Genomic DNA, 23,734 nt, shown 5'->3' with positions numbered 1-23,734 from the left:
ACTACTGTGTTCCCCAATGGTTTCCTTGCGTTAACAAGAAATAGCAGCTCCTGTTGAGACCAAAAGTGAAGGCTACAGGCTGCAAATTGGATGCAACGATTATAGGAGACCAGAAGGAAAAACGGTGCCAAGTCCTGATGATCTTATACCACCCTGGGCCCATTATGTTTTACTTTTAAAGTTGTAGAAAACTCCTCTAACCAATGTTTTTATCAAACATAGCCAAAGGGATGGCACTGTTTTCCGGAAGGAAAAAAGATTTTAAAGGGGTTGTCTAGAATCAGAAAAACATGCCTGCTGTTTTGTTAAAACATGCCATACAGGTGTATGTGGTATTAGAAGTCAGCACCCTTCACTTCAATAGAGCTGACATACAGTAACAGGATGATGGACATATATACCATGATGGGGCCCAGGCTGGGAGACATATATACCAGGATGTGAGACAACTATACCAGGAAGGGGCCCAGGATGGGGGACATATATACCAGGAAGGGGCCCAGGATGGGGGACATATATATCAGGATGGGGAACATATATACCAGGATGGGGCCCAGGCTGGGAGACATATATACCAGCATGTGTGACATATATACCAGGAAAAGGCCATATATACCAGGATGTAAGCCATATATACCAGCAAGTGGCCCAGGATGGGGGACATATATACCAGGATGAGGGACATATATACCAAGAAGGGGCCCAGGCTGGGGGACATATATACCAGGATGTAGGATATATATATATATATACTAGGAAGGGGCCAAATATACCAGGATGTGAGACACATATACTAGGAAGAAGCCGAGGATGAAGGACATAAATACCAGAATGGAGACATATATACCAGGAATGGGCCCAGGATGGGGGACATATATACCAGGAAGGAGCCCAGGATGGGGGACATATATACCAGGACGGAGCCCAGGATGGGGGACATATATACCAGGACGTGAACCAGGATGGGGGAAATTTATACTAGGAAGGGGCCCAGGATAGGGGATATATATAAGAATGGGCTAGCTATATACTAGGAGGGGCCCAGGATGGGAAACATATGTACCCAGATGGAGAGTTGTATACCAGGATGGGTCCAGGATGCGAAACATATGTACCAGGATAAGGGACATGTATAGCCGGAAGGGGCCCAGTATAGGGAAAATATATACCAGGAAGGGGCACAGGATGGGGGACAAATGTATCATGATGGGGGACATATATACCAGGATGGGGGAAATATATACAAGGAAGGGGCCCTGGGTGGGGAACATATATACCAGGATGAGTGAGATATATACCAGGAAGTGAGACATTACTATGTATTGAAGGTGGAGTGCAACACATATGTCTTTATAAGATTTAAAATACTACAAGGGCCCATATATCTTACCAACATGCGGAGCTGCAGGTCCAGATTTTCCACCGCAGCCAATAGTTACACCACTGCATGGCTGGCATATAACTTGGCAACTTAGCAGAGAATTACTAACAGGACTGTATACATGGGACTACTGAGGACTATAAAATGTACAGAAACTACTCTCTCCTCCTAAACGATTTGTTAGGCTATGTTTACAGGAGCGTCCAAAAACATTGTCTGACTTTCATCCCAAAATTTTTTTTTCAGCTGAATTGTCATCATGTTACGCTCACCTACTGGGCCACAGAGTACCCGGGCTTACCCTTTAGTGGAAGGGGCTTAACTAAGGCAGGTACCACTCCCAGAGCAGTGACCGGAACTGTGGCAGCTGACCCCCAGGGCAAGGAAGGGCTCAGGTACGGGCACAGGTGCAGATAGGTACAGGGGGGATGACTGAGCCAGACAGAAAAAGCGGGTACGGACAGGTATGGTGGGCATGGCAGGGACAAATAGCTGTGGGAAGGCGGACTTAAGAATAAAGGACAGTAGCACAGGACATGACAATTAGCTAGCAGACTGGAAGACTGACCAACTAAAAGCGTTGCACAGGCACCTTCCCTAATGGGAGGATGCCTTAAATACCTAGTGCCTCTCAGCCATAGGGAAATGGTACGCCAGCCCTTTAAGAGCAGAGCAAGTGTGCGTGCATTAAGCTTATCGCCAGAGGACCTGTGTTGCGTGGAAAAGCCTCGGGAAGAGGAAGCAGGAGCACATGTGGCCAGCCATGGGAGTTTGGAGGAGGACGCAGTCCGGCCATGTCAGGGAGTGAGTTGGCATAATTCAGGATTTTTTTTTACTATGCTTTGCTAACAGAGGCAGCTACCATCTTCTCTCAGTCATGACGTTACGCCCCGTGACCAGAAGCCGATGCTCTGTAGCTGAGACCTCATTGGACATGGTATGCACTGGTTAGCAACTACCTGCCTTTTAATTCATAGGCTCATTGTGAAAAAAAAAAAAAAAGAATCCTCGATAATTCCCTTTGAATAATTTCACTTTGATCTGCTCATAAATTAGCTCCAGTCAGAATGAGCTCACTGATGGATTCTCTGGTAACTCATTCTGCAGCCTGAAATACCAAACAGTGCAAAATTGTCAATAAAACTCCATTGCAAACAATATTATTTGAATTAATATGAAATAATAAGATACCCCAGATTGTGCCCGTATTGATAGGAGTGGAGACAGCTTTGGGCAATGTTTCCTGTGCGGTGATTGTGCAGTAAATCCCTATGTTTATTCTGCAGTAAGGTTTTGGCATCACTTTTGTGCCCTGTTCTTGTTCTTTGAAGTAAATTTCTGCTCCGTGATCGGATTCTGTAACCACACGCCAGCTGCTTTAATAATGTTCTTACATCTGTGCTTAATGTTTCTCATCAATGCACGAGCCGTCCTCGCTGACAGACTCAATAATGAACAATCAGGCGGATACGTGCAGTAAATACGCGGCACATATGAGGCGCTCATGTCACTGTCAATACATTTACCTTGTTTTCTGGTATCTGGGGCTCGGCAGAATCTGCACAAACAATGTCAGATTGCCATCACGCCGCGCGTCCTCACAGCTTCCTTCTCACTTCAGTGTCACAAATTAATTCTGAATTATTTTTTTTTTATTTTTGGCACAAAATCTGCCTTTCCGAAATGTCCCCAGTGCCAATTCTGTTATTGGCAACTAGCGAGAAAAAGGGGATTTGCATGGAAAAGCTTACCGTTTAATTTCCCTCCATGTTGCCTCGATTGGTGTGAAGTCAATAAACATTAGGCAAATGAGGCTTAAAGGTTCACGAAAACTGACTGCAAATAATATTCAGAAGTATAAAGGATTGGTAAGATACCCTACGTAAATAAATCTGGTGGAAACCAGGCTGTGGCATTGGGGGGGGGTAAGAAATAAATTCCGTGTCTTTTCATACATGACCTTGGATCAAATGGATTTTCAACCAGAACAGTGAACATATATATATATAGTTTAGTAACAGTATCACTGAGCGTCACCCATGGCCATACTGGCAGCCAAAAAAAGGCACTTGGACATTGGAATATCAGACGAACAGTGAAGGGGGGGGCAGGAAAAAGGGAAACCCTATTTTTAGGGAAGGAGAAAGATGATGACGCCCAGGTAAAACCTACCACTGGCCCCTGCGTCCCCTGACATCCCTAGATAGGTTCCACACCTATCCACCGATCAGGATACCTAGGCCCTGGCTGGGAAGGAGAAAGATGATGACCCCCTGATAAAACCTACCACTGGGCCCTGCCTCCCCTGACATCCCTAGATAGGTTCTGCACCTATGCGCCCATCAGGATACCTAGGCCCTGGCTGGGAAGGGGAAAGATGATGACCCCCTTGGTAAAACCTACCAATGGCCCCTGACTCCCCTTACATCCCTAGATAGGTTCCGCACCTATGCGCCGATCAGGATACCTAGGCCCTGGCTGATAAGGGGAAAGATGATGACCCCGTGGTAAAACCTACTAATGGTCTCTGCCTCCCCTGACATCCCTAGATAGGTTCCGCACCTATATGCCCATCAGGATACTTAGGCCCTGCTCTGGAAAGGGGAAAGATGATGACGCCCTGGTAAAAGCTACCACTGGCCCCTGGCTCCCCTGACATCCCTAGATAGGTTCTGCACCTATGCGCCAATCAGGATACCTAGGCCCTGGCTGGGCAGGGGAAAGATGATGACCCCCTGATAAAACCTACCACTGGCCCCTGCCTCCCCTTACATCCCTAGATAGGTTCCACACCTATGCACCAATCAGGATACCTAGGCCCTGGCTGGGAAGGGGAAAGATGATGACGCCCAGGTAAAACCTACCACTGGCCCCTGGCTCCCCTGACATCCCTAGATAGGTTCCACACCTATGCGCCAATCAAGATACTTGGGCCTTGGCTGGGAAGGGGAAAGATGATGACCCCCTGGTAAAACCTACCACTGACCCCTGACATCCTTAAATAGGTTCTGCACCTATGCGCTGATCAAGATACCTAGGCCCTGGCTGGTAAGGGGAAAGATGATGACGCCCTGGTAAAACCTACCACAGGCCCCTGGCTCCCCTGACATCCCTAGATAGGTTCCGCACCTATACGCTCATCAGGATACTTAGGCCCTGCTCTGGAAAGGGGAAAGATGATGACCCCCTTGGTAAAAGCTACCACTGGCCCCTGGCTCCCCTGACATCCCTAGATAGGTTCTGCACCTATGCGCCGATCAGGATACCTAGGCCCTGGCTGATAAGGGGAAAGATGATGACCCCGTGGTAAAACCTACTAATGGTCTCTGCCTCCCCTGACATCCCTAGATAGGTTCCGCACCTATATGCCCATCAGGATACTTAGGCCCTGCTCTGGAAAGGGGAAAGATGATGACGCCCTTGGTAAAAGCTACCACTGGCCCCTGGCTCCCCTGACATCCCTAGATAGGTTCTGCACCTATGCGCCAATCAGGATACCTAGGCCCTGGCTGGGCAGGGGAAAGATGATGACCCCCTGATAAAACCTACCACTGCCCCCTGCCTCCCCTTACATCCCTAGATAGGTTCCACACCTATGCGCCAATCAGGATACCTAGGCCCTGGCTGGGCAGGGGAAAGATGATGACCCCCTGATAAAACCTACCACTGCCCCCTGCCTCCCCTTACATCCCTAGATAGGTTCCACACCTATGCGCCAATCAGGATACCTAGGCCCTGGCTGGGCAGGGGAAAGATGATGACCCCCTGATAAAACCTACCACTGCCCCCTGCCTCCCCTTACATCCCTAGATAGGTTCCACACCTATGCGCCAATCAGGATACCTAGGCCCTAGCTGGGAAGGGGAAAGATGATGACGCCCAGGTAAAACCTACCACTGGCCCCTGGCTCCCCTGACATCCCTAGATAGGTTACGCACCTATGCGCCGATCAGGATACCTAGGCCCTGAAATAGGCCCTACATAGTGACAGATCACGCAAGGAAAACAAACAAAGGCATGGAAACGGACAACTTATCTGCAAAATGACTTTAGTAACATACAACAACTTGTTACAACAGGAGATTTCAAGCCAACTGCTTGAAATCTGAACAGCTAAGGAGAAAACTCTATCACCGGAGACAAGCCAAGGGAAAATGCAGGTATATATAGACACAGGGAGTGTGAGATAAGGATTTTCAGCTGGACTGCCAAGATATCAGCAAGGTCCAAATGATAAAGAATTAACCTTAACAGGGAAGATACATAGAACTCCATTCACACCAAGGAAGAAAGAATGGAATATCAAGGAGCAGTTTGTGCAGCCAAATGCAACGACCTTCTACAGCCGGACACCACAGGGTTGTCTGTCAACCGTGACACCCTCATGACAACTACGGCCATCATTATTCCCTTCTGATTGGCGTCTATATACTACTGTAGAATGCACCATTGCCAAGCCATTGACAGTAATGCAACGTGTTCACTTATTGGACAGTGGAGGGTTAAGACCACCCCTCCCGATTTAGCCAAACATGCAAAAACCACCCCCTACTCAACCATCATGTAAGGCTGTATTAATTTGTGAAAGTCTTTGTGAACTGTAAATTACTCAAAACCCCCTAAATTGATTCAGATCCCAAACAAAAAGTTTATATAGACAGACCCCTAAAGCAATATAGAACCCAGATTTCTAAATAAATATAGATCCCCTGTAAGAAGGTGGTTGTATGACGCAGACAATGAGGAGGCAGTGGTGGCTAGACCAACCATGGTTTATTAACGATATACAAATCAAGGATTAGAACTTTAGATGTGAGATATTGGTATAGCACCAGTAACAGTAGTAAATAGTATAGATTATTTCACATTGGATTAACCAACAGCACATGTATATGGAATGCAATCACAGTATCTTTACACAGTATTATTCTAACCACTAACAGTCACCGTCGGAGTTATCATATTCTGGATCCCTCTAGCAGGGAAAGTGACACTCTATTCGTTACGGTTACCTACTTATCTAAACAATACTATACAGAGTACAGGCGCTACTCATTACCACAATCGAAATTGAGGTATCTCTGTGCACCCTCCATTGGCTGGCCACCTTCATTCTCTGAAGAATGGCCTAAGTCCCCACTCAAAACCGTATCTCAGCCCAGGAAGCAATGGGCCATGGAAATAGTCCTCTACTACAGGCGGGTCCATCTCTCTGGCTCATGGATCAGGTCACAGTCTTCTACTGGCACTGATCACGGGTCTTCCACTGGCTCAGGTCACGGTCTTGTCCTGGCACAGGTCATGGTCTTCTACTGACACTAATCATGGTCTTCTGTTGGCGCTAGTCAGAGTCTTCTACTTGCACAGGTCACGGTCTTCTACTGGTGCAGGTCACAGTCTTCTACTGGCATGGGTCACTGTCTTCTACTAGCACTAGTCATGGTCTTCTGGCACTGGTCACAGGCTACTACTGGTGCTGGTCACAGATCTTCATCTCAACTCGGGCCACTGATCTTCCATTCTTCTCAGGTCACGGATCTTCCTCTCTCAGGTATAGCTGATGCCTTCTCCAGGATCTGACCGCTCTAGGACCCTTTTGTGGCGATGGGGCTGTAAGCCCACTTCACTGCCACACGACCTTCCTGCAACAGGCTACAACTGCGACACAACTGTCACTTAACCTGTTCTTCTTATCCATTCTCTCTAGTGAACTGACAATTCGCTTGGTAGTTCCGGCTGTTCTCTGTTTCTGCTCTTACAATTTCCGGCCACCAGATGGCGATGTTTACTTATTTAGGCTTCAGAGATCCTTAACTCCCTTACACCCTGGCCACGATAATAAATTCAGACCTTATAAGAGAAAACAAAATAAATTCAGAGATCATACAGGGACTCAAAAGTTATTCATACCCCTTAAATAATCCAAACTTAAACCACCCTAAATTTATCTGATCCCAGACCTACTTTCCTAAATTAATTAGATACTAGAAAAGTACTGTAACTTGAAGGAACCCTCATGCAAAATCTCATATAGGGAAAATTGCCCAATTTGCTTCCCACTTGTTCCCTAGAAGTATATCTTGAAATGTTTGGGCATCCCATGTCCTACATGTACCAGACCCGAGCAATGCTATGATCTGTGTCTTGTGGGTATAAGATGACTGTGATCTTTCATGTTTCTACACAATCTGTTTTTCATATATTCAGTGCACACATTAGTGGTGTTAAACATTTTCTATGGCTGGAGGTTATACGGAGCGATAATGCACCTGTGCTTAGATTTCCCGAGTTACAGCTCCGCGGCACATATTCCTTTTATTAACAGCTTTTACCATTGCTTTATTCTGACAAGTATTCACTATGTAAATTTATATGGGACCTGTTGCGGTCTATAAAACCAACTGTTACCTAATAATAAGATGCATAATATTTACTATGCTAATTTACTTTTTGGTTTATGCATGCAATTCCATGCAAAAAAAAAGTGTATATACATGAACACAATCCTGAATAAATCCAGCGCCAGCCGCATCCTATCCTCCAGCTTTTGTTTTTTTTTTGCAAAATGATTTATCATTGTAGCAAAGGTTTAATGTTTTTGCCATTGAACTTACACAACATTGCAAAAAAAAGAGACAGCTGCACTCTGAAATGCTAAAGCATAAAAACCATGAATATAAGAATATAGATATGCATTACTGCCAAAGAAAATCTAAGAAAAATTAGATATTTAGCATACAAAAATGGCAATTTTTATATCAGCCCAGTCGCCACGTCACGGCATATCTCATATACTGGGTACCTACTCTATGCTGAAGCCTCTCTCTGGGTTTAAAAACCTGCTGTGTATGGGAGAGTAGGAACCTGCTATATAGAATAAAATCACCTGTGGCTAATGGGGGTTGGGTGCGCGGTCACAAGGTATGACCCCCAGTAATTTAGACAAAAAGACTGACGGCACTCACCAAACTGCAATGTGAAGCGGTGCATAACTTAAAATGAGACAAAATTACAAAAACAGAGACAGTTGCACTCTGAAATGCTAAAGCATGAAAACCATGAGTCTAAGAATATAGATATGCATTACTGCCAAGGAAAATCTAAGAAAAATTAGATATTTAGCATACGAAAATGGCAATTTTTATATTAGCCCAGTCACCACATCACGGCATATCTCATATACTGGGTACCTACACTATGCTGAAGCCTCTCTCTGGGTTTAAAATCCTGCTGTGTATGGGAGAGTAGGAACCTGCTATATAGGATAAAATCACCTGTGGCTAATGGGGGAGGGGTGCACTGTCAGAAAGTATGACCCCCAGTAATCTAGACAAAAAGACTGACGGCACTCACCAAACTGCAATGTCAACAGGTGCATAACTGAAAATGAGACACAATTACAAAAACAGAGACAGCTGCACTCTGAAATGCTAAAGAATAAAAACCATGAATGTAAGAATATAGATATGCATTACTGCCAATCATTATAGGCCAAGCATCCAAATGAATCAAGAATAACCAGCACCCTCTGCTGGTAGCAGAGGGTGTATAAAAGGACTGGAAGTGGTCCAAACTGGAAACACCTGATCAGGAGTCTGAAGGTACTGAAAAAGCAAACTGGCATTAACCCTCTCTTACCCAAATGAAAGCAAAAAAAACACATTAAGGCTATGTGCGCACTAGAAAGTGCCATTTTCTTAAGAAAAAAACGGACCCTCTGAAAGAAACCGCGGTAAAACCACACCCGTGTTTTTGCCGCGGTTTTGCCACAGTTTGCCGCGGATTTACCGCAGATTTTCCGCAAGTTGGTCCCCAAGGTTTTTACCATTATCTATGGCAAAAACCGCAGGTACCTGCGGACAAGAAGTGACATGCACATTAATTCCGCAGCGGAAAATCCGCAGGTATAAAAAAATGCAGTGTGCGCACAGCATTTTTTAAAACCCATAGGATTTGCTGGGGAATGACTGCAGCAATGTTAGACACATTTTCTGCAGCAAATCCGCAACAAATCCGCAGCAAAATCCTCGGTAAATCTGCAGCGTGCGCACAGGGTCTTAAACAGCAGAGTCTCACCAGGTAAAGTGAGACTCAGACCCAGAACCTGTCACTAATCTCTTATAGCAGAGAGACGACCGTGTTTTGTTTTGTGATACCACCCCTTTACAGCCATGTTCACACCGAGTCTCTTGAGGTTTTGGAGTATATCCGTTTCAAAATCCTCCTCAAAAACTGCTTTGGAATTCCTTGGAAAACTCTTCCTATTCATTTTTATATGAAATCGACTTTGCTGTAGCTTTTTTAGCGCTTTTTTTATCCTGTAAAAGTTTTGAAAAATGCCTCATGGTAAAAAAAAAATGTACAGTATATATGAGGAGTCCAATCCAAACTAGGCATCATCCAACATAAAGACTGCCAAAAAAGCTTCAGGAAAAGAAAAAAAAAAGAACTCCTCCAAACAACTCTCCATAAAAGCAGCGTAAAAAAACCTCTTGGTGTGAAGAGAACCTAGGAGATTCTTGATAGGACACCTTTTTAAATATCACTAAAATCAATGTTTACAAACACCTTTTGAGAATGTGGATTTGTCTTTTAAAATGATGAAAGGCAAAGATAAACCCAAGATAGCAGGGTATTACCCAGCAATCCTTGCTGAAGATACAAACTCATTTGTATTCTGACCCCCTTGATGGTAGGAGCTGTGTTGGAGCGTTCCAAGAAGCCAACCTTTATCCTTTTGTGTCATGGTATTTCCTTTCCATAAAAGAAGCAACCTTACTAGGCATCGTCCAAATAAAAACTGCCAAAAAAGCTTCAGGAAAAGAAAAAAAACTCCTACAAATACCTCTCCATAAAAGAAGCAGCCTAAAAAAACCTCTTGGTGTGAACAGAGCTTAGGAGATTCTTCTGTATACGACTTGATAGGACAACTTTTTTAAATATCGCTAAAGTCGATGTTTACAAACAACTTTTTAGAATGTGGATTTGTCCTTTAAAATAGAGAAAGGCATAGATAAACCCAAGATAGCAGGGTGTTACCCAGCAATCCCTGCTGAAGATACAAACTCATTTGTATTCTGACCCCCTTGGTGGTAGGAGCTGTGTTGGAGCGTTCCAAGAAGCCAACCTTTATCCTTTTGTGTCATGGTATTTCCTCTCCATAAAAGAAGCAGCCTTAAAAAAACCCTCTTGTCTTGGTGTGAAGAGAACCTAGGAGATTATTCTATATACGACTTGATAGGACAACCTTTTTAAATATCGCTAAAATGGATGTTTACAAACAACTTTTTAGAATGTGGATTTGTCCTTTAAAATGGAGACAGGCATAGATAAACCCAAGATAGCAGGGTGTTACCCAGCAATCCCTGCTGAAGATACAAACTCATTTGTATTCTGACCCCCTTGGTGGTAGAAGCTGTGTTGGAGTGTTCCAAGAAGCCAACCTTTATCCTTTTGTGTCATGGTATTTCCTCTTCATAAAAGAAGCAGCCTTAAAAAAAACCTCTTGGTGTGAAGAGAACCTAGGAGATTATTCTATATACGACTTGATAATACAACCTTTTTAAATATCGCTAAAATCGATGTTTACAAACAACTTTTTAGAATGTGGATTTGTCCTTTAAAATGGAGAAAGGCATAGATTAATCCAAGATAGCAGGGTGTTACCCAGCAGTCCCTGCTGAAGATACAAATTCATTTGTATTCTGACCCCCTTGGTGGTAGGAGCTGTGTTGGAGCGTTATAAGAAGCTAAATTTTATCCTTTTGTTACGTGGTATTTCCTCTCCATAAAAGAAGCAGCCTTAAAAAAAAACCTCTTGGTGTGAAGAGAACCTAGGAGATTATTCTATATACGACTTGATAATACAACCTTTTTAAATATCGCTAAAATCGATGTTTACAAACAACTTTTTAGAATGTGGATTTGTCCTTTAAAATGGAGAAAGGCATAGATTAACCCAAGATAGCAGGGTGTTACCCAGCAGTCCCTGCTGAAGATACAAATTCATTTGTATTCTGACCCCCTTGGTGGTAGGAGCTGTGTTGGAGCGTTATAAGAAGCTAACCTTTATCCTTTTGTTACGTGGTATTTCCTCTCCATAAAAGAAGCAGCCTTAAAAAAAAACCTCTTGGTGTGAACAGAACCTAGGAGATTATTCTTTATGTAACTTGATAGGACAACCCTCTTAAACTTCACTAAAATCGATGTTTACAAACAACTTCCGAGAATGTGGTTTTGTCCTTTAAAATTAAGAAAGGCAAAGATAAACCCAAGATAGACGTCAGGAACAACATTATCCCTTTAAGACACAGTATGCGTGAACTTTCATGGGCTGCAAAATAAGACAAAAATAAATGTGTCCTGATATTGTCTGTCTAAATCACTAAGTAAGGATCCGACCGAGACACTAAATCAATGTAATAGCGCAGCCTTCCACTCCTCTTATCTGACAAATGTTACGCTTCTGTAATGGGATGGGTTTTTAATGTTATTTTTTTCCTTTTGTCTAGAATTTTTATTATCCTACATTGCTACAGCCTACAAAAAAATGACCATGTTTTACTGTAAATCTGTGAAAGCCTTCGATCCTTACATATTTCAGCGTTCCCATTTACAATTTTAGTCAAACTAAAAAGTCATTTACGGGCCGCGCTCGGATTTGTTCAAAAGAAATCCGTTTATCATCACAGAAAATGCTGCGAAATGCGCGGCTTGTTGCTAACCGTCAGTTAAAAAAAAGAGGTTGCGGGCTCCAAATTTGTCTCGCCGCTAATAGACTGTATTTGTCTACTCAAAAGCGAAATCTCTGGTGGACGATACCAGATAACAAAGCCTTTGTTTTTAGTGGAGGTAAATAATATAAACTGCCATGTCTTCATACTTAACTAAATCTTTCTTGCAGTTTTTCCGAAAACATGAGAACGTTAGAGTACAAGAAAGTAGCCCGAGACAAAACTAGATACCCCAGGACCCCAATCAAGAACTGTGAAGACCCCCACCCATATACATTAGACTAATGTGGTCTGATCCCGATCCCTCCATTATCAAACGGCTCAGCCGACAGACTAATGTGTATCGGGACCTCAGATAATTGATTGTCGGGTGGGTAAAGGACCTGGTTTGATCGGTTTCCAACTGTTCTGTAGAGGTAAGCCGCCACCAGAGGAGTACCGGAGCGGTCCGGTGTGGGGGAGACAGCCGAGATGGGTGCGTGCCAAATGACAGCCAACTAATGTGTATGGTGGGCTTAACAGGTTCCTGTCACGGCACGGACTACGGCAGAGTCCAGCATGAGCCAAAACAAACCAACACGGGATACACAAAGACAAACAAGGGGTTACACTGGGGACACTTTAACAATGGAGGGCCCTAGGACTAGTGAGAGGGAAGATGGACACCTCCTCCACTTACCTGCTGCTGTAAATTGCACTCCTAGTCAGTCCCTATACAGGTTTCTCACTTGTCATCGAGCAGGAACCTGAAGCCCTGAAAAAACCCTACAATAGTCCCTGACTAGCAAGTGGGCAGGTGAAGAACACTAGCCCCACCACTGCACTGAAACAACACACCAGGAAAGGAAGACAGACGGGGAAAACAACAGACGGCTGCAGTCAGTACCAAGACTGCAGCCAGCAAAGCAACTTCAACAGAGGTTCAGCAGCTCCTTCCACCTCCTTTCCCTGCATCCAAATGGCAAACAGAATAACCGGCACCGTCTGTTGGTAGCAGAGGGTATATAAAGGGACTGGGACTGGTCCCAACCCGGAAACACCTGGGATGGTAATTAGCCTGCTTGCTGGCAAGGAATACTGCCATAAACTAGCTACACCTCAAAGATAGAAATGAGGAATCCTAACTTGCCTTGGAGTAGTCTCCAAAGGAATAGCAAGCCCCCAACATGTAAATGACAGTGATGTAAGAAAACACAATACATAGATAGAAAATATAGATCAGTAGAGGTGAGGCCCGACTTACAAAATAGAACAGAACAGCACAGATAAGTGATTGTGGCCAGCAAAAAACCCTGCAAAAAATACCAATCTCCTGATTGGAAAAAAGATCTGAGACTACACGGTCTCTCCCCCACTATATCAGGTACTATATCAGGTACTCTTGTGCCAGACACTTTAAACAAAACTGCAGATATAATGGGAAGAAACAAAATCACAGAACAAATAATATTCTAAAGTGAAAATATTCCAAACATAAACAGGGATCAAGATCCCTTTCTTGCTGGAGGAACTGCTCTGCTCACAAAAGCAGAAAGACAGATCCTCACATACAAGAAACCAAACACAGAACCAAATGGAAGAAGCCAAAAGACTATTAAGTCCAAATACAGCAATTAAGCACAAAAACAGTAAATTTATCTGGAGTAGATTCAGGTACCAAATAAACGGGAACAACAGAAAGGAAAACTCCCAGCCATCTTCAGAAGCAGGTAGGAACATTCACCACCGGTGGCCGCCAGGCAAAAAATGCTCTCCTAAATAGACTAGGCTGATCTGCAATAGGATTTTGTGGATTCCCAATTAATGCCATCACCTGTTTGAATCACAGATTCAAACTCAGCTTCATTACCATTCCTGGCCACCAGAGGGAGCTCCACACCAGCACCCACTCAGATGACATTCACAACAATTACCCTGATTGTCCCCATAGCAGATCAATCAAGAAGAGCCAGACATTGCCAGAATTGGAGCATCTAATGGATACTCCACTTCTGGGGCAGCTGTGGGCTGCTATATTTAGACTGGGAAGGACCCAATAAATATGGACTTTCACAGCCTGATAATACCAAGCCCCAGTTGTCTGATTTATCTTGGCTGGTTATCAAAAATGGGGAGGGGACTCCACATCATTTTTTTTTGTTTTTTTATTTATTAGGTCAAACAAAGCTAAAAACACTCTTGATTGCCACAAGAAAGACACTAAAGGGTGCAAGTTTACAACCCTGCTCTAATCAAAGCTCTCCCTCCTAAATCAACTCTCCCTGAACTGCTTCCAGAGGACAATATGCTGAGCATCGTGCCCTTGGGTCTCATCTAAAACCCTCAACCATCACTGATCTTCTTTGCTAGACAGGTTGCATCAACAGTTTGGCCCGAGCATTGGAATATTGCTGCCCTCTAGTGGCAAAACGAGAAACTACAAAACTTCACAATTATAACCAACTACAAGCAGCATATCTATGAGAAAAAAAAATCAGTAAAGTCAGAGACCTAATTCATGTCGTCATGCAGGAATATCCAGACAGCATTTTTACATTTAACAGGAAATACTACATTTTACATTTTACTATTTTAGTTGGCATCAGAACAAGACTTAAGTCTTTAGATGATTTTACACTTCAGAAAATGTCAGAATTTACCACCTTTAAGTCTTGGGTATAGTTTTAATTGCTGATTTGGTGCACACAGAAGTTTGAGGCTCACATATGGTAGAAATGTTCTTTTGCATGATGTCTCTCAGGGTTTCAAGTAATTACAGTAGACTGAATACATTTTTTCATTCTAAGGCTGCAAAATAACGACAGATCCCTTCATATATTTGTTGGAAATTAGTGATGAGCGGGCACTACCATGCTCGGGTGCTCAATACTCGTAACTAGTGATGAGCGGGCACTACCATGCTCAGGTGCTCTGTACTCGTAACTAGTGATTAGCGGGCACTACCATGCTCGGGTGCTCAATACTCGTAACTAGTGATGAGCGGGCACTACCATGCTCGGGTGCTCAGTACTTGTAACTAGTGATGAGCGAGCACTACCATGCTCAAGTGCTCAGTACTCGTAACTAGTGATGAGCGGGCACTACCATGCTCAGGTACTCTGTACTCGTAACTAGTGATGAGTGGGCACTACCATGCTCGGGTGCTCAATACTCGTAACTAGTGATGAGCAGGCACTACCATGCTCAGGTGCCCTGTACTCGTAACTAGTGATGAGCGGGCACTACCATGCTCAGGTGCTCAGTACTTGTAACTAGTGATGAGCGGGCACTACCATGCTCGGGTGCTCAGTACTCGTAACTAGTGATGAGCGTGCACTACCATGCTCGGGTGCTCTGTACTGGTAACTAGTGATGAGCGAGCACTACCATGCTCGGGTGCTCGGTACTCGTAACTAGTGATGAGCGGGCACTACCATGCTCGGGTGCTCAGTACTCATAACTAGTGATGAGCGGGCACTACCATCCTTGGGTGCACGGTACTCGTAACTAGTGATGAGCGGGCATTACCATGCTCGGGTGCTCTGTACTGGTCACTAGTGATGAGCGGGCACTACCATGCTCGGGTGCTCTGTACTGGTCACTAGTGATGAGCGAGCACTACGATGCTCAGGTGCTCAGTACTGGTAACTAGTGATGAGTGGGCACTACCATGCTCGGGTGCTCTGTACTGGTAACTAGTGACGAGCGGGCGCTACCATCCTCGGGTGCACGGTATGCGTAACTAAAAGAATTTTTTAATTAATTTCTCATTTTTATTTTATTTTTTTTTGCAGCCTGTCAATCAGGGAACTCACTATCAAGCTGAAATGAATCCTCTGGCTCAGTCTAATCCACGGTAAGAATTGTCTGAAAATTCTTAATGTCTTATCAATACTACTCTATGTTCTATTTTTATTCCTATTAGGCATTTAAAATACAAAATTAATTCAATTTGTCAATAGATTGGAGGGAAAATATTCTATCGTTTTGTGTCTACAGCTCTTATGCAGTCCTAAAGGGCACTTGTCAGTACGGTCAACCCTTCTAAGCCGTCTATACTGACATGTAGGTCATTGAAAGCTGAATCAAACGCTACCTTGATATCTGTCATCTGATGAATGGTTCTTTAGAAATTCACAATTTTCTTATATGCAAATGAGCTAAAAATCTTTGTGGTAGATTTATCTGCTTATTTGCATATTAAGAAAAACATGGATTTCTCTGCAATTAGACATCGGATTTCACATATCAAGGTATCATATTATTCAGCTTTCTTTGACCTGCATGCCCATATAGACGGCTTAGAAGGTGGATCTTACTGACACATCCCCTTTAAGCATCCTTTTGGCTACAGATACAATCCTGTACAGTCCGATACTGATATCTTTTATCTCCTGTTTCTTTCTAAGCTATTGTATGTACAGAACATTAGCAAGAAGTTCGTATGTGCACCGGTCACCCATACCAATAAAACCACTGGAAGGTGAAGTGAATTATATTTATTATTTTCTAACGTTGGCAGCTGTCAATGGTTGAGATATCTTAGGCGGCTAGTGAGCAGACGTATTGGAAGGTGGAAAAATGGACAAGTGTAAGGATGTGAGCGACTTTGATAGGGGCAGATTGTGCTGGGATCGGAGCAGGTCTTGTGGGTTATTCCCAATTTGCAATGGTTAGTACCTATCAAAAGTGGCCAACGGAAGAACAGTCGATGAACCACCAACAGAGTCATCGGTGGTCAAAGCATATTATTGCACATAGGAAGTGAATGGCCTCCTGTCTGGTCCAATCACACAGAGATACTGTGAATAAAGGTAATGCTGGCTATGATAGACAGATGTCAGAACACATGGGTCTGGGTAGCTACAAACAAGTCAGCATGCGCATGTTAGCCAATATCTTTTCCTGAAGAAGGTGGCCTAGGTTGATGAATTACGTTTTCTATGACATTGTGTGGATGGCCGGGTGATTACGTTGCTTTTGTAGAGAAAAGGTGGCAACAGGATGCAAAGTAGGATGAAAGCGAGGCAAGCAGAGGCAGTGTGATGATCTGGGCTATGCTCTGCTGGGAAAACTTGACATAGGTGGAAGCCTGGCAGCATTAATAGGCTTCCATGGACAGGTTTTGCCCCAGCTACTCCTTTAAGCAGGTCCCAGGAGAACCATGGGCTTCACTCTTTTACCCCTATATCTGGACTCACGCAGGGCAACCTGGGTTACATCTTGGAGTGGTTGCTGGCTGGTGGAGCAATCTGGGAGAATGAAACTTGTCATTACCAGGAGGACAATGTCAGGGAAAGAATCATGAGACAGTTGGGTCCTCAGAAAATGAGCAAAGGTCAGGAACTGACCACCAGCAGATTAAGAATAGAAAGGTTAATCAAAGCAAAAAAAGAAACGGTTAGAAACAGGCAGTTAGAAATTAGTTCCTGGGGGTTTAAATAGGGAGTGGCTCCAACCGAAACTCACAGCAGAGAGCTGACCACAACAGATAATCTGTAGCAGCCTGAAGTAAAACATAGACTCGCTGTTTGGGTGGAAGCACAAGTTTCAGCCACACTAATGTAAAATAGGATTGTGCCTGCATCCCCCAATACCATCGTCAGTTCAGACACGGCGTCACCCAGCGACAAAAGTCAAAGGTAAGGATTCAGACATGGACATAACACTTGGGTCCTGGCATTATGTGGATGTAATTTTGACATAACCCACCTAACTAAACTTTGTACTAACCATGCACACCCCTTCATGGTGCAGTATTTCTTAATGGCAATGGTAGCACAGACACACTGCAAACATTATTCAGGAATGGTTTAAGGAACATGCCAAAAAGTTGACTTGGCCTACAAATTGCCTTGATCACAATCCATTCGAGCATCTCTGGGATCTGCCGGAAAAAACAGACTGATCTATGAAGGTCCCATCTGCTGGATAGCACAAGACACCTTCAGAGGTATTGCAGTGTCCATGCCTCAATGTGTCTGAGATGTTTTGGTGGCACGAATAGGACCTATGAAATATTATATTGGGGCTGTTAATGTTATGGCTGGTCATTGGACTGTACATGAGTAAGTATACGGGTATACATGACCATGGCTCCTTGCTCAGATTCTGAAACGGAGGAAAGACAGTGACACTTTCTGCCAAAAAAAGTTGTTTAAAAAAACTTCAATATTTTACTTAGGCATGTTGAGTTAATGAGTATCCACCAGTCAAGAATGATCAACTTGAGCCAAGGACTAAAGCCCGGACAGCCATGAGTATGAAGAACTACCGATGTCTATTGATGGACACCTCCTCTTCTGTTCTCTCATTCTGGACAGGCCAAAGTCCGGATGACTGTGACTAAAAACCACCGATGTCTATCGATGGACACCTCTACTTCTGTTCTCTCATGCTAAACAAGCCAAAGCCCGGACAACTGTGACTGTGAAGAACCACTGATGTCTATCGTTAGACACCACTTCTTCTGTTCTCTCGTGCTGAACAGGCCAAAGCCTGGACGGCCATGAGTACGAAGAACCACCGATGTCTATCGATGGACACCTGCTCTTCTGTTCTCTCGTGCTGAACAGGCCAAAGCCTGGACGGCAATGAGTACGAAGAACCACCGATGTCTATCGATGGACACCTCCTCATCTGTTCTCTCATGCTGAACGGGCCAAAGCCTGGATGGCCGTAAGTATGAAGAACCACCTATGTCTATCGATGGACACCTCCTCTTCTGTTCTCTTGTACTGAACAGGCCAAAGTCCAGACGAATGTGACTGTGAAGTACCACTGATGTCTATCGGTAGACACCTCCACTTCTGTTCTCTCGTGCTGAACAGGCCAAAGCCTGGACGGCCATGAATATGAAGAACCACCGATGTCTATCGATGAACACCTCCTCTTCTGTTCTCTTGTGCTGAACAGGCCAAAGCCCAGACGACTGTGACTGTGAAGAACCACCGATGTCTATCGATGAACACCTCCTCTTCTGTTCTCTTGTGCTGAACAGGCCAAAGTCCAGACGACTGTGACTGTGAAGAACCACCGATGTCTATCGATGAACACCTCCTCTTCTGTTCTCTTGTGCTGAACAGGCCAACGCCCGGACGACTGTGACTAACCACCGATGTCTATCGATGGACACCTCCTCTTCTGTTTTCTTGAGCCAAACAGAACATACCGGTGTCTTGGACCTTCACGATTTTAGGCAGCTAATAATTTTAGAAATGGTTGTTACCATTCTCTTATGAGCATTTCTGTATCTTCATTGTTGGTTCACTTCTTTTTTTTAGAGGAACGAGATTTTAGTTTCTAGCCATGTTCCCATCAGGATAAGGTCTGATGACCAAATTACCCATTAGAATATCTGCGCTATGACCCCCAGTCTTTTCCCATCTCATAAATTATTCCTTTGTTCCACAAACCGCAGAAAGCCTGACACAGGCTGTGACCCTGATTTATAATAGATTAAAGAAAATCAATTTATTTTTGTGTTTAATATTTAGTTTACCTACAATGTTAAATGTCACATTTTCTTCAAAGGAGGCTTCAAAACACGTCCGTCCCGTCCCGCTTCATTAGGTGAGCTGCCTGGGGGCGGCTGCGGAATCTGAAATATATTTAATTAACCGGCAGCATTTAGAATACAGAACAAGTTATTTCTTAAGTGGAAATGGACGAATGCGGCTGTGTGTGCTCGTCTATGGGAAATAAAGACATCTTGTTTACCAAAATCTATGCCCCTCGGTCCTTCATGTTCCCCCGACAACTTACATTACCTGAATAGAGTAAATATCACTAACGGTTTTAAGGCTGGGCTCAAATTTTTGTTTTCCTTAAAACGTTGCAGTCAATTTTAAACAATCACAGCAAAAAAAAAAAAACCACTGCAGCTGTTTCAGAAAACCCTGTTGTTGTTTAAAAAAAACAAAAAACAAAAACTGTGCTTCACTCACCCTCCCCAGGTGCGGCACAGAGTCTATGCCTGATATGGTCTGCAGAGCTGATGTCACATCAACAGCGCTTTAGCCAATCACGTTCAGTGCCACTGACCAATGCCAGTGCCACCTTAATGATTGGCTGCAGCGCTGTGGGCATGACATCAGACAATAAAAGACCCCAGGAGCAGCGGCAGAGAGCTAGGGAGGGAGGGTAAAGCGCTTTAGCCAATCAAGTTCAGTGCTGCTTAGCTCAGTGATTGGCTGCAGCGCTGTGGGCGTGACTTGAGACAATAACATACTCCAGGAGGAGCGGCAGAGACCTGGGGAGGGAGGGTAAAGCGCTTTAGGCAATCAAGTTCAGTGCTGCTTAGCTCAATGATTGGCTGCAGCGCTGTGGACGTGACATCAGACAATAAAAGACTGCAGGAGAAGCGGCAGAGACCTGTGGAGGGAAGGTAAAGCGCTTTAGCCAATCAAGTTCAGTGCTGCTAAGCTCAATGATTGGCTGCAGCGCTGTGGACGTGACATCAGACAATAAAAGACTCCAGGAGGAGTGGCAGAGACCTGGGGAGGGACGGTAAAGCACTTTAAAAAAAATTGCAGCAGAGAGGACATCTAAGGTTGAAATACATGGAACTAGGTCTTCTTTCATCCTATCCAACTATGTAAGGACAGGAGTTTTTCTGAACCAGAAGGAAAAAAAGCTCAATAAATTCTACGTAAGAACAGAAAACAGGACTAATATTGAAATGAATGGGGTGCATTTTTTTTAAATGCAATTTTTGGAGCGCAACAACCCCTCAAACTACTTGAAAAACTCTATACGAGCATAGCCTAACAATATAGCTTTAGGGAGAAGCTCTCGGATGATCACTTGCCTGCACCCTGCGTTGCGGATTCCACCCCGTCACTCGGCTATGTCTATACTGTATATCCTGCTTCATCTAATACATAAGGCCGAGCATCACCGCTGTCTTCCTTACATTGCACACATAGTAATGACTATAACACCCTGGGCATCATAATTCATGCACGCCGACATTCTGTCTGCAACCAATCACAGACACTGTCAGAGAGTGGGAGGGGGAAGCAGTGAATATTCATAAGGTTTAATGAGTGGACCCGGAAGCAGTGTCACAGCCGCATGGAAACTCAGTAAATATAATTGTCCTGCTTTTCTTTTGCAGCACCCCTAGCCCTTACTAACACTTAAGTTTGGGTCCCTTAGAGTTATATGGCGATCGGTGTCCTGGGTCAAGTTTGGGTCAAGTCCAGTCCCGAACCGGACTTTTGTTTTTAAGTTAAGCCGGATCCTCCGAACCCGGACATCTGCACCTTCGCCCATCTATAGTCATAAACTATAGTATCATAACATGGTATCTGAATGGCTTTTCGGAGCTCGGTCCTCTTTGTTTCTGCATGTGCTCATTATTAATGTGCCTTTTTCTTTATATCTCATGATTTATGCTTAACAGCATTAATATGTTGGCTCTTAATAAATAATGGTAATAACTTCGCTCTCTTGGGCTGGTGACTAAATTAGAAATTGTAATTTATACCAGATAGTGTAATTAATGCAGAATCCATAGAAAGACAGAGGAAATCTGAAAACAGGAGGAATTGACCATGTGCTATTCATGTTGACCACTAGATGTCAGTGTAGCACCCACGGGGCCGGGGTTGAACGCTCATCACCGAGCCAGTGATGTCGGGTCCGGGATGTCACGGGTGGCCCTGCCCGGCTTCGTGGCTCCGAGGTGTACACCAAAAAGGGAAATGGTTGATGGGATTATGGGAGTAGTAGTTGTCTCGTGACGCCACCTGCGGTATGCAGCCAGGGTTTAGCCGCCGCTGCGGTCGCTGTCCTCTGGGGCGGGTGGTGTCGCAGCTAGGATAGTTCAGCTATACCCCAGGGAGGATGATGGAGCTAGTAGTGGCCGTTGGCACCGAAGCGCGGGGAAACGGTGCCGGTAATGAAGGGCGGACACAGTAGTTGCAGTTCCAGGTCTTTACTCACTGTCCGTGGTTTGCCCGGAGGTGCCGGTCTCCACCGTGATGGGCTCCAGCCGATCCCGGATAAGTTAGAGGTAGTCACCGGTATTTGAAGATGTCCTTTCCCAAGCGATGTCCCTTCAGAAGTGAGGAACCCAAGCTGAGCTTCCTGCTCCAACCCTCAGGTACCGTGAAGAAAAAAAGAAGAAAGTGGTGTTGTGTCGCCAGAACTATAGTCCCGACTTGACTGAAGGTTGTCTCCAGGTTGTTCCTACTTCTACCCCAAGTGGTGCCCGCCCCCCAGGTGGTTGTCCTAGTGACCGGGAAAGTCCCATGCCTTGTGATGGCGACCCCCAGTATACCCTAGTTCAGTGCCCCGTAAGAAGACACCTAAGCTGTATGTAAGGTGAAATGTGCAAACACCGGTGATTAACCCCCTCCTTACCCAAGATGAATACTGCACCTTAAGTGAGCAGCAGTACCCTGTGGCGACTGAAGCCTCAGGGGCACCACAATAGCATAAGACGAACTCTAGGTCTGATAACGTAAGAGCACATCACTTTACAGCCTGTTGTGAAGACAGAGTGATAAAGATAAAACAAACTTTTCGCTGGTGAATTACTTTATAAATTTCAGCTTATTTGTTCCAAATCCGAACCATAAATCCACAACAAAACTTTCACAAACAAATTCACCGTAAATGTCAGTTATTTTATGTTATTTACCCTATGTATTCTATGTATTTTTCTGCCTCTAGTTATTACTGGTGATTTGCGAGTCTCTGATTACAGCATTTACAGCTGAGCTGTTTTTAATGATATCAATTATCCGTATTTTTGCCCTTCTGAGGTCAGATTATTTCGAGCTTTGACCCTGATAATTTCCACTCGTTTCACTGTAAACAATAAACCTGTGTACGAGGAGCAGCTCTGTTCATTCCTTGCTTTATACTAGCGGCAACAAGCGAAGCGCAGATCATAAGATTGAATGCACTTGTATTGCTGAGGAGTTGGCCCACAGATTGATGAAGTCTGCAAAATGCTAAAAGCTAAAACAATATTCATAATATTAAAATATAAATAAAAACATAAAATGTATTCAGATCGTGGAGTTAACGGTAGAAGACTGAGCTCAACAGCAACCGGGAGAAGAGGCCCGAGAAAGAATCTGGCAAACTTTCCCCAATGTGCTGCCTCTTCTTTTTCTCCACACTTCTGTCATATCTCCTGTGCCTCCCCCATACTCTGGAACGCTCTACCCAAGCATATCAGACTCTCTCCTACCTGAAGACTCACCTATCCCGACAAGCCTGCAACCTACAATAACCCTCAGTCCAGTACACCACTGCGCAACCAGCTCTGTTCTCACCTATTGTACCCTCACCCATTCCCTATAGACTATAAGCCGTCGCGGGCAGGGTCCTCTCTCCTCCTGTATCCTCACCCATCCCCTGTAGACTGTGAGTCCTCGTGTGCAGGATCTTCTCTCCTCCTGTACCCTCAACCATTCCCTATAGACTGTGAGCCCTCGCGGACAAGGTCCTCTCTCCTCCTGTATCCTCACCCATTCCCTGTAGACTGTGAGCCCTCGCGGGCAGGGTCCTCTCTCCTCCTGTATCCTCACCCATTCCCTGTAGACTGTGAGCCCTCGCGGACAAGGTCCTCTCTCCTCCTGTATCCTCAACCATTCCCTGTAGACTGTGAGCCCTCGCGGACAAG

At 44.5% G+C, this 23,734-nt stretch overlaps 1 protein-coding gene across 4 annotated transcripts in view; it reads left to right on the top strand.

Moving 5' to 3' along the window:
• CFAP20DC (CFAP20 domain containing) overlaps window positions 1–23,734 on the top strand; it is a 438,163-nt gene that overhangs the window by 369,769 nt on the left and 44,660 nt on the right. For all 4 annotated transcript variants that reach the window (XM_075321351.1, XM_075321349.1, XM_075321348.1 and 1 more), the window contains one exon: window positions 15,888–15,949. In XM_075321351.1, coding sequence (XP_075177466.1) covers window positions 15,888–15,949 — 62 coding nt within the window. The remainder of the gene's footprint in view (window positions 1–15,887; window positions 15,950–23,734) is intronic.

This window comes from Anomaloglossus baeobatrachus, chromosome 8, assembly GCF_048569485.1.
Source record: "Anomaloglossus baeobatrachus isolate aAnoBae1 chromosome 8, aAnoBae1.hap1, whole genome shotgun sequence".
Lineage (NCBI taxonomy): Eukaryota > Metazoa > Chordata > Amphibia > Anura > Aromobatidae > Anomaloglossus > Anomaloglossus baeobatrachus.
Note: the sequence above shows the minus strand (reverse complement) of the source record. Positions and strands in the feature narration are given on the sequence as shown.